The 12,734-nt window shown below is 35.7% G+C and overlaps 1 protein-coding gene across 1 annotated transcript; it reads right to left on the minus strand.

Moving 5' to 3' along the window:
* Positions 1-292: 292 nt before the first annotated feature.
* Positions 293-7,993, minus strand: LOC133336716 (uncharacterized). Its single transcript, XM_061544995.1, has 4 exons — positions 7,606-7,993; positions 7,267-7,423; positions 6,853-7,018; positions 293-370 (listed from the first exon to the last, which is right to left on the minus strand). The coding sequence occupies exons 1-4, from the start codon at positions 7,991-7,993 to the stop codon at positions 293-295; spliced, it is 789 nt and encodes a 262-aa protein (XP_061400979.1).
* Between the last annotated feature and the right edge of the window lie 4,741 nt (positions 7,994-12,734).

Raw genomic sequence — 12,734 nt, forward strand, 5'->3', positions numbered from 1 at the left:
ATTTAATGCTCTAAGCTGGGATCGCCACTTTATTCCTCAATTGTACATAGTTTAGAATGCTGGCGTGATATAATACTGTTGTGATGATGGTACTGCTGTTGTTGTTGCTGCTGTTGTTGTTGATTTTGATTCTGATTCGTATGTTGTTGATGGTGGTGCTGCTGCATTTGGTATTTCGATGAAGAAAGCTTGGAACTCTTTGCTGTCATTGTTTGGTTGCTTGTTGTAATTCCTGGATTTTTAAATTTATGCTCTTGTTGCTGGTAGTGTTGTTGATGCTGCATTCCCAATTTCAACGGCTGCTGCTACTACTGCCAGCACCACCATAACGCAGCTTATTGTGATGCACATAAATACCGGTATCACGCAACTTCCGGTACAATGAAATATACTTGCACAGCTGTTGTCGTCCTAGGAACTATATACTTTTCACAGAATGTCGTTTTACAGCTGGCCGCCTCGCTTAACTTCTTATACATCAGTGCTTATCCTCGTGATAATGTGACATAGTCCACTTGTCCGGCTGCTTGCATACCTAGAAATAATCCACATGCAGTGATGAGAAAACGCAAAGGAGAAAATGTCAGAGTTAGTATGTCGTGTTCGTTTCTAATGTATGCACAAAAAATTATATATGCAGTTGTTTTCAGTTTTTGGTCTGCGACCATGTCATGCAATGGAGGAGGATTAACGTTATGACATCAAGTGATTTACAAAATGAGCGTCGAAATTGGGTATGGTGTTTACTCTTACGATATGATAAGGATGTATGGCAACAAAATTGAAATTGCTTATGTCAGTGCAATTGTTTTATGCTTAATAATTGACGCTTAGAAGTTGGATGGAACCAAAAAAGATATTCTTACAAATTCGACTTTTAAAATTTTGATAGAATTTTTGTTCTTACAAGATTTGGAGAGGACCGTCAGCATGGATTTTTTGTAAAATAATTGTTTAATGATTATAAGGACCACTAGGAGGTTGAGTTTTAATAAATATTTTAAAAATCCAAAAGGACCACATGTGTATATTTTTTTAATAATTTTTTTAAGGCAATATGGATATCAATCGAAGTTCTTTTAATAACTATAATGCCCAAAAACGTAGATTTTTTAAACATATTTTTGGAAGGACCTCAAGAGTAGATTTAAATACAATACACAACTATCTTGCAACGGTATTATATCAGTGTGTGATACTAAGAGTTTATAATGCCTCGAAATAATTGTAAAAGACCTACTTTTAATATATCTACCGTAATATCTAGACTTGCTATGTCGTCTAGATCGACTTATCCGTCTTGCCATAATTATTTGTAAAGCAGTTATGGACCAATCGTCACAAACTTTTGCATGTTATATCGGTACTGATCTAGACTATTAAATTCTCAAATTCTACATCTTAAATTTGAAACCAGTAAGGAGAGTAGTAAAGTCGGACAGGGCCGACTATATGATACCCTTCGCCACTTTGGGTATATTCAACAGATGGAATCCTAACAGACGTCGTATTTTTGAAGGACCATTAACATGAAACTTAATATTTCATTCTGCAAACTATACTAAATTTTGGTCAGATATAGAGTTGCTTCTTACATTGTGACAAAATTGTGCAAACAAATTTAAAGATAAGTATTAAATCTAAACCGAGTACATTGAAACTTGTCACATGTTAGGTTACACTTATTTCAGTATGTTTTGTGCATTCCGCCAAATTTTGCTTTCTTCATTTACTTATAAATTCAAATTTTGTGCAAATCGAAGGATATATGGGGATTTTGGTGCACCATTTACCTAAATCGGACGAAAATATATATAAGAGCTATAACTAAATCTGGGCCGATTTTGACGATATTTAACACATCTTTCTAGACTTAATTCAGTACACTATGCCAAATTTCGAGCAAATTAAAGGATATATAGGGACCTTGCTGCACCATTTACATAAAATCAGACGAAAATATATATCGGAGCTATATCTAAATCTGGACCGATTTTCAAAAATTTAACACACATCTCTCTAGACATAATTCAGTACGCTTTGCAAAATTTCGTGCAAATCGAAGGATATATAGGGACTTTGGTGCACCATTTACATAAAATCGGACGAAAATATATATGGGAGCTATATCTAAATCTGAACCGATTTTCAAGAAATTTAACACATATCTTTCTAGACTTAATTCAGTACGCTATGCCAAATTTCGTGCACATCGAATGATATATAGGGACTTTGGTGCACCATTTCGTAAAATCGGACGAAAATATATATGGGAGCTGTATCTAAATCTGAACCGATTTTGACGAAATATCGTTCTCGACTTAATTCAGAACGACTTGCCAAATTTCGTGCAAACGTATATAGGGATTTTGGTGCACCATTTACCTAAAATCGGACGAAAACAATAGGGTTCTTTCTTGGGCCAAATAAATGAACTGTGCCAAATTTCATCCAAATTGGATGATAAATGCGACCTGTACTTTGTTTACAATTTAACATCAACAGACGGACGGACATGCATAAATTGACTCAGAAAGTGATTCTATGCCTGTTCTTAAAAGGAACCATGGGTCTATCTCGTTTCATTTTGCCTATTACAAACATATGCACAAAGACATAATACCCCGTACCACAGTTTGGTGATGGGTATAATGAGAAGAAATTGAAGATGTTGACCAATAGCGTGCAAATATCGCGACATATTGACTCGAAATATAGATCGCCAGAAAGTATGTTACCATACACGTATCCGACTATACAGCTCCGCTCACTGGCTTCAAAACCAATAAAATTTAAAAATAAACGGCAGTTGTAACCAGTGAGCGGAGCAGTATAGTCGGACGGGGCCGACCATATGATACCCTACACAACTTCCATGAAAATCTAATTTTCTGTGGTTCTATATTCTGAGATTGGGCAATATTTGCACACTTTTGACTGGCTAGAGGTCAGCAAATGTTACTAATAATCAGTACAGCACCTCTAATTACTTGTCCAGATTCCCTTCACCGTGGGTTGTGTTGTGATGTTCGGCTTTCGATGCAAATAATTAAGTTTTCGGTCCTCTTCATCCGAAAAAATATTATCTGATCATCACCTAACATTTTAGGCGTTGTCCTTGACCATAACTGGAACCTCATGGAACATTTCAAAGCGATCAAAGCTATATTTCCGCCCTCCAGTGTGGTAATAGGTTACTAAATAATATATGAATACGTAAGCACCTGTAAATATTTAAGTGTAACTCCCGCACCCAAGTACCTACGATAATATAATTGGTATCAATTTAAAGGTCAACCACTCCTCTTCGATATACTATCAAATTCTCGGGTCTATGTCCTTTAGTGGTAAATATATACGCTATAGAATACAAATTTTGTAATTTTTCACACAAAAGTCAAGGTCCATTTGACCCGCTAAATATTGACCGATCTTTATCAAAACAAGCATGCATATTCTTAGGCCCGATCACCTTCTCCATGTAAAATTTCACGATGTTCGGACCATAATTGCGGCCTCTGGAGCGACCAGAAAAACCGACAAAAATTTAGTATTTGGTCCATTTCATCCTCTAAATATTAACCGATCTTTATCAAAAACAATAGGGGTCTTCATTGGCTAGAACCCATCCTACATGCAAAATTTCGTGAAGATTGGTACATAACTGTGGCCTGTATCGTGTTTACAAATTATAATGGACAGACGGACGGACACACATATCTAGATCGACTCAGCTAGTCGAGAAATGACGATCGGTATACTTAAAGGTGGGTCTAGGACCAATATTTCGCGGCGTTACAAACTTTTGGGGCTGCACAAAACTATAATACCCTGACAACATAGTTGTGTAGGGTATAAAAATCAAAGCCTTTTATTTTCCCTTCCAAAAAGAATCTATTAAAAAATCCATGCCTTGTGTTGGTCCTTCAAAAAATATCCCTTTAGAAAACTACGCATTGTGTTGTTCCTTCCAAAAAATATTTTTTTAAGAAATCAATGCTTTTTGTTGTACCTTTCAAAAACTCTCCATCAAAAAATCCATCCCTCGTATTGGTCCTTCGAAAAAATATTCTTTAACCAGTAAGGAAAGTAGTAAAGTCGGACGGGGCCGACTATATGATACCCTTCACCACTATGGGTATATTAAGCAGGACTATAACATAAAATTGGATGAAAAAAATGTGATATTTATCTAAATGTGAATCTACCTAGATCTATCCATAAAGTATGTCAATCGACTTCAAACAAATATAAATAGGTCATCCGTTGGGCTATGTCTGCACTTCTAGAAAACGCAACTACGTAATTCTATGCTAAATTTTTTAAGTTGTGCAAAAATTGATGTCAATCTGACTAACATGAGGAGTTTGAATGCCCAATTTACTAGAAATCGGGCGAAAATATATATGGAAGCTCTATCCAAATATTGAGCGATTTCAAACAAACTTGTCACAGGTTAGGTTATACAACTTTCAGAACGTTTTATTCCAATTGGTTCCTTAGTACGTCAATTACTTAAAATCAATCTATAATAAAAGGGAGCTATATCTAAATCTGGACCGATTTTCACGAAACTTGGCAGACATCATTCTAGGCTCAATTAAGTACGTTATGCCAAATTTCGTGCAAATCGAAGGATATATAGGGACTTTGGTGCACCATTTACATGAAATCGGACGAAACTATATATGGGAGCTATATCTAAATCAGGACCTATTTTCACGAAACTTGGCAGACATCATTCTAGACTCAATTCAGTACGTTATGCCAAAATTCGTGCAAATCGGAAGATATTTAGCGACTTTGGTGGACCATTTACATCAAATCGGACGAAACTATATATGGGAGCTATATCTAAATCTGGACCGATTTTCACGAAACTTGGCAGACATCATTCTAGACCTAAATGATTAGGCTGTACCAAATTTCGTGCAAATCGAAAGATATATAGGGACTTTGGGGCACCATTTACATGAAATCGGACGAAACTATATATGGGAGCTATATCTAAATCTGGACCGATTTTCTCCAAACTTGGCATACATCACTCTAGGCTTAATTCAGCATGTTATACCAAATTTCGTGCAAATCAAAAGATATATAGGGACTTTGGGGCACCATTTACATGAAATCAAAAAATATTTTTTTAAGAAATCAATGCTTTTTGTTGTACCTTTCAAAAACTCTCCATCAAAAAATCCATCCCTCGTATTGGTCCTTCGAAAAAATATTCTTTAACCAGTAAGGAAAGTAGTAAAGTCGGACGGGGCCGACTATATGATACCCTTCACCACTATGGGTATATTAAGCAGGACTATAACATAAAATTGGATGAAAAAAATGTGATATTTATCTAAATGTGAATCTACCTAGATCTATCCATAAAGTATGTCAATCGACTTCAAACAAATATAAATAGGTCATCCGTTGGGCTATGTCTGCACTTCTAGAAAACGCAACTACGTAATTCTATGCTCAATTTTTTAAGTTGTGCAAAATTTGATGTCAATCTGACTAACATGAGGAGTTTAATGCCCAATTTACTAGAAATCGGGCGAAAATATATATGGAAGCTCTATCCAAATATTGAGCGATTTCAAACAAACTTGTCACAGGTTAGGTTATACAACTTTCAGAACGTTTTATTCCAATTGGTTCCTTAGTACGTCAATTACTTAAAATCAATCTATAATAAAAGGGAGCTATATCTAAATCTGGACCGATTTTCACGAAACTTGGCAGACATCATTCTAGGCTCAATTAAGTACGTTATGCCAAATTTCGTGCAAATCGAAGGATATATAGGGACTTTGGTGCACCATTTACATGAAATCGGACGAAACTATATATGGGAGCTATATCTAAATCAGGACCTATTTTCACGAAACTTGGCAGACATCATTCTAGACTCAATTCAGTACGTTATGCCAAAATTCGTGCAAATCGGAAGATATTTAGCGACTTTGGTGGACCATTTACATCAAATCGGACGAAACTATATATGGGAGCTATATCTAAATCTGGACCGATTTTCACGAAACTTGGCAGACATCATTCTAGACCTAAATGATTAGGCTGTACCAAATTTCGTGCAAATCGAAAGATATATAGGGACTTTGGGGCACCATTTACATGAAATCGGACGAAACTATATATGGGAGCTATATCTAAATCTGGACCGATTTTCTCCAAACTTGGCATACATCACTCTAGGCTTAATTCAGCATGTTATACCAAATTTCGTGCAAATCAAAAGATATATAGGGACTTTGGGGCACCATTTACATGAAATCGGACGAAACTATATATGGGAGCTATATCTAAATCTGGACCGATTTTCACGAAACCTGGCAGACATCATTCTAGACCTAAATGATTAGGCTGTACCAAATTTTGTGCAAATCGAAAGATATATAGGGACCGTTTACATTAAATCGGTTAAATATATATATGGGAGCTATATCTAAATCTGAACCGATTTTTCCCAATTTCAATAGGGTTCGTCCTTGGGCCGAATAAGTGACCTATGCCAAATTTCATCCAATTCGGATCATAAATGCGACCTGTACTTTGTTTACAATTTAACATGGACAGACGGACGGACGGACGGACATGCATAAATCGACTCAGAAAGTGATTCTATGCATATTCTCAAAAGGAACCATGTGTCTATCTCGTTTCCTTTTGCCTGTTAGAAACATATGCACAAAGACATAATACCCTGTACCACAGTGTGGTGAAGGGTATAAAAAATTTACATGGTTTGATCCTTCAAATAAAACATTTATTTTTAAATCCAAGCCTATGTTGGTCCTTAAAAATGTTCAAAAAACCTCTATGACAAAAAAAAACCTCTATGACGTACCAGGGCTCTGGAACATCACCCACCAATAGACATTGCCACCAATCTGTCATATTGGCTGTACGATGACGTCGTAAGCCATGCCGATCAAATTCGACAACACAACCGGTCGATGTTGTCACAGCAATATGCAAATCCGTGGTATCATTATAATCACTGAAAAAGGGAAAGAAAAGCCACAATTATGCATACAAACACACACCCGTACACATGAAGAGAGATTTCATTACAAAGGGGTATACATACACATGGAAAAATTAAGTTCAAGGATATAATTGATTTAAGTATGGATTTACCAGCTAAAAGAGAAATAAATTGAAAAACGTATTCAATAATAATTGAAATGATGCGGGAAGATTGATGTGGAATGGAGAGAGAAAAAACAATGAACCATACTTACTCGCTTGAGAAAATCACCTGCGGTAAGACGTAAAACTATAGCACAAGGATATTGATTGGCCCGCATAAATTGATAAGGTAAGCAGAATGGCAAGAGGAGACTGTTCATAATGTGACAAACAGAATCATTTGAATTCTCATCGTCATCTGAGTCCTGATCCACTGTGACCTGATGTTGTTGGTCATTGCCATTATACCATTGATCATCATCATTATCACGATTATTGTCATTATTAACATCACCATGACTGTGGGCATAATGTCCTTTAGTGACTGTCATTTGGATATTATTTGTAGCTGGAGTCCTTTCTTGGACTTGGGCCGTTTGTTTGCAAGGCCACCACCGCTGGGATGTGTGTCCAATGCCGTTTTACATTGTGGACAAATGTGTGGCAATGTAAAACAGAAAACTTTCACATTGCAATGATGGAAGCATAAAATGCCCGGATCTGAGGTAATTGTGGTCGTTGATGTTGTTGTTGTTGTTGTCACTGCTGCTGCTGTTGGTTTATTTGTTGTTGATTGTGGTGGTGCCACAGAGTTTGTAGGAATTCCACAAAGGCCACTACTACACTGGCAGCACCTGCAGATGAAATACTTTTGCTCATGATTCTTGTTGTCATGCTTTGAGTGGATACCAATGTTGATGCTGCTGCTGTGGATGATACTTTGGCCAGAAGCTATAAGCGTTGCTGCTGTTGTTGATACCTTTGTTAACGTCGATGTTAACATGAACTGTTGTTCTTGTTTGTGCTATCCTCCTCCTTTCTGACCGCAGAAAATTGAATCACTTTTATTACTTTCACAGCAATTGTCTGGTTCGACTAGAACAGAACAGAGTTAGCTAAGGTTTTTTTGTGGAGGTAGCGAACCAGGTGTGTGCTGTGTGTAGTTTCTATCATTCAATTCCACTTGGTATTTCTGCTGATCCAACAAACTGCAATGAAACGGAAGAAAAAGAAAGATTCTTAGAAGTTTTAGTTTGACATTAACATTTGACAATTGTTTCAGGGAATTCCATTCATATGTAGGAAAGTTAGGTTTCATTCAACCACGAGTGTCACCGTCCATCTATATTCGTTCTACTTCTTCGATTTGTTGCCTTAATCAATAAATGGAATGTGTGTGGTTTTACTTTAATTTCAAAGAGTGGTGAGAGGAAACCAGTAGGGAAAGTGCAAAATGCAGACGAACCGACAATTTAATACCCCTCAAAACTTTGGGTATATACAAAGGGTGCTCGGACGTTTTTTACTGTACCAGACGTAGTGAGCCGACTTCGAACAATCAATGCACATGTCTTTTGGCAATATATGCAAAATATAAATTCAATCGGGCAAACTTAGAGTCGAAAATATACACGGGATTTTCAGTACGCTATGCCAGATTTCGTGCAAATCAAAAGAATTATAAAGGGACTTTAACGCACCATTTGGATTAAATCCGACGAAAATATGGGAGCTATATATATATATATATATATATATATACATAGCGCAACCGATTTCTACGAAACTTAACACACATCATTCTAGACTTAAATCAGTACGGTATGCCAATTTTGGTGCCAATCTAAAGATTTATAGGAGCTTTGGTGCACCATTTTCATTAAATCGGACGAAAATATATGGGAGCTTTATCTAAATCTTAACCGATTTTCAGGAAATTAACACACACTATTTTAGACTTAATTCAGTAACAAATTTCGTCCAAATCAAAATATATATAGGGACTTTGGTACACCATATACCTTAAATCGGACGAACACATATATGGAAGTTATATCTAAATCTGAACCGATTTTCAAGAAACTTAACACACATTATTCTAGACTTAATTCAGTACGCTATACCATATGTCGTGCAAATGAAAATATACATAGGGACTTTGGTACACCATTTACATTAAATCGAATGAAAATATATATGGGAGCTATATATAAATCTGAACCGATTTTTCCCAATTTCAATAGGGTTTGTACTACTAACTATATGTGGGGCTATGTAAAATAATGGACCTATAATGACCATTTTCAGTATAGATTAATACCACCTTTCAAAAATCAGCAATGACAAATAGCAGTTATGTTGGTATATAAAACTTCAAAATATCGAAAAGGGACGGTCATCAATTTATAAATTGATAAGTTCCGCCATATCATGATAAATGCTGATTTCCATACATCGTTTGGAAATGGTAGGTGCTACAGTTATTTAAATAGTATCCCATGCAGGGTGTAGTAGTAATTTTGTCAAATCGGGATATAGCCATCCTCAACTCCAATTCATGTAGTCAATCCCAAGGAGACAAATTTATATATATCTCACAAGGAAACCAATATCCCAAACTTCACATCCTAAATGGAGTAGCTTTTCACAGTCGTCCTATCTGCAGATTTAGGAATCTATATGACCACCAATTGGATATTACATAGATCTACCTTATTGCTATCACTAAGAAAAACATTTAACTCACTATATATATATATATAGGGATCACAATACGTCACTACAGGATCTGATCTTCATCGGGTGTCAGTGGAGTGGACTATTGACTTTTATGCGTGAAAGCGGAAACGTTGGAAACAATCGAATATCTACGGTTATAGGCACCTATACATTTTAATATCGCCAGCCATACTTCCAAATATTCGGTACTATGGTGATTTGTATACGTTTCAACCGAATTGTAATTTGCTACGTTTGGTTCTCATTGGGTATTAAATCTTCCTACAGAAAATGGTACATATAATGGTACACTCATTATTCGGTATATTTGAGGGTTTGGGGAATGTTTTTTACCCAATTCGCTTCAGTTTTGATTTATCCAATTTTTATGGGATCTTCTACCAAAAATAATCCATGACAGTTTCTCTTGGCTATTGGCTGGGAGGATAATACGATGCTTTAGGGTTACGTTAGGTTTACGTTATGTAAGCGGGAAAGGTGACAAGACGAATGGGCAGTTCGAGACCTATATAAATACTGTAACCAATGGACGTTTCAACAAGCTTCAAGCAAACATTATACAGGACTCACTACAAGAGGGATTAATAAGTATATAACCAGTGATACAAAAGTATTTTGCGGTAAGAATAAAATGGGTTAATTTGTTATTTACCGGACCTTTGCTACCTTCCTAAAACCAAAATGACCTCCTAAACAAAATATACCACAAAAAACGTTCTACTTCATATAACCACGAAAGAGTGATATTTTCTTTTTTATGTCATTTAATTTCAATAGCTTTTAAATAATTCTCCATTTATCTTCATTTTATTTTGCTTATATCGTGCTTTTCTATTGTGATTGCTCTGGTTGTTGTTAAAAACCATTAAAAGGGGGTAAAACCTTTTGTTCTTTTGTAGAATTTCTGTTTTACTTTTTTGTGGCTATGTTCACAATAGCTGCGCCATCGTAACATTTATTTGAATACAACTTCAACAGCATCTAAAGTGGTTTCGTTGTTTTATATAGTTGTTCATTTCTTTTTTGGCTTAATTTCTTCATGTTGATGTTGTGGCGTTATTTTCCACTCTATTCATTGGAAATGGTTGGTGGTATTTGTTTGCTAGATCTGTCATATATTTGGTGTAAAAGGTTGCCAAACAAAGGTTTAACATTTTTGTAAAGGTATTGGATGGAGAGGTATTTTTTTCTTGGGGAAAATGTTTTTAACAATAATATTCATGTAGTATAACATGGATCCTTCTGCGGGGCAATAATATCAAGGAATATACCTAAAGTTGAACCGATGTTGATATTTGTTGGCAGGAATATTTACCACCCAAGGAAAAACCCAACATTAAAATTAGAGCCAATTTGCTTGAAAACGTGTCGAAAATTCAGGGTAGCGTTTAATTGGGGCTACACAAAAATTTAAACCCATCTTAAATATAAAACACCTTAGAATCTGTTAAAATTTCCAAACTCTATATTAAATTTTAATAGATATCACAAAATTTACATATAATTTTATTCTGATCAAAAATTTATATACTGGGGTTTCTTTCCAATATTTCAAAGAGTTGTTAACGGAAAAGTTTAATATGTAGAGGATCGGTTGACTTCAGTAGTCAATCGGACCGATCATCAACAACGCCGTAGTTTTGCTGATTGGGTTCATGAAATGCGCGAACAAATTCGGACTATCGTCGAAAAATAATCTTTGTGGCTGCGTCAATAAAATTTGTCGAATGTCTGGGATGTTTGGAATTTAAAGTGGATTTATCGTTCCACGCTTTTTTTTTGTGATTTGGATGTACGGCCTCATTTTCGATATTTTGAAGGTTTCAACCACATTGTCCGGTATTTTGAATATTTTGGCCGAATTTTCCTACGTATTCCGTATTATTGAAGGGTGAAAACATTCTTGTAGAAAAATGGACTTTGTGGACTTACATCGAAGTAAGTCCATTTTTGATATAAGCGTCATATAGAAGTCCCCGTCAATATTCGGTATTTTCAAGTTTTCAGCCCCATTTTTTATTAAAAGGCTATAATTCTAGAAGTTTTGGCATTGGTTTCATACCACGATTGTGTTCAATTTTCAGTTTTTTAAGGTTTTAGTCGTGTTATTGAACCGAATTTGGCATTCCGATTTCTTCTCTTTCATACAGATTCACATTTGACACAGTTCCCATATAATGGAACTGTCCCATTTTTGGTAATTTGAAACTTTTTCCCTAAAGTGGCTTTAGTTTAGCGTTCCGAGTTCTTGAGGTGTGAAACGATTTTGAGGTTCGCTTCCGAAACTTTTAGCCACCGAAGTGCCTGTAATATAGCACTCGGGATTCCTTTCCAATCAAAAATTTCATATTTCAATATATGTCAGTGGCGTTTTTCGTCTTCCATAGAAATGCAATTTTATTGTTCCAAGCCCAGTTTCCCAGTTCCCAGTAATTTCTAATTTGTACTAAAATTTTAGTACTAAATTTTATTTGGAATGACAAAACAACACTTCTGATTGGAAAGCCTAGTACAATAGTGACCATTCGTATGTTTCATTATACCCTTCACCACACTTTGGTAGAGTGTCTTTGTGCATATGTTTGTAACAAGCAAAAGGAATCGAGATAGACACGAGGTTCCTTTTGAGAATAAGCATAGAATCATTTTCTGAGTCGATTTACGCATGTCCGTCTGTCCGCCCGTCCGTCCATGTATTTTTGTGAACAAAATACAGGTCGCATTTATGATCCGATTTGGATGAAATTTGGCATAGGTCACTTATTTGGCCAAAGGACGAACCCCATTGAAATTGAAAAAATTGGTTCAGATTTAGATATAGCTCCCATATATATTTTCGTCCGATTTAATGTAAATGGTGCACCAAACTCCCTGTATATCTCTCGATCTGCATGAAATTTGACACAGCCTAATGAATTAAGTCTAGAATGATGTGTGTTAAGTTTCCTGAAAATCGGTTTAGATTTAGATATATCTCCCATATAAATTTTCGTCCGATTCAATTT

Source organism: Musca vetustissima, unplaced genomic scaffold, assembly GCF_032173495.1.
Source record: "Musca vetustissima isolate MV318-11 ecotype Yass unplaced genomic scaffold, APGP_CSIRO_Mvet_v1 utg39557, whole genome shotgun sequence".
Lineage (NCBI taxonomy): Eukaryota > Metazoa > Arthropoda > Insecta > Diptera > Muscidae > Musca > Musca vetustissima.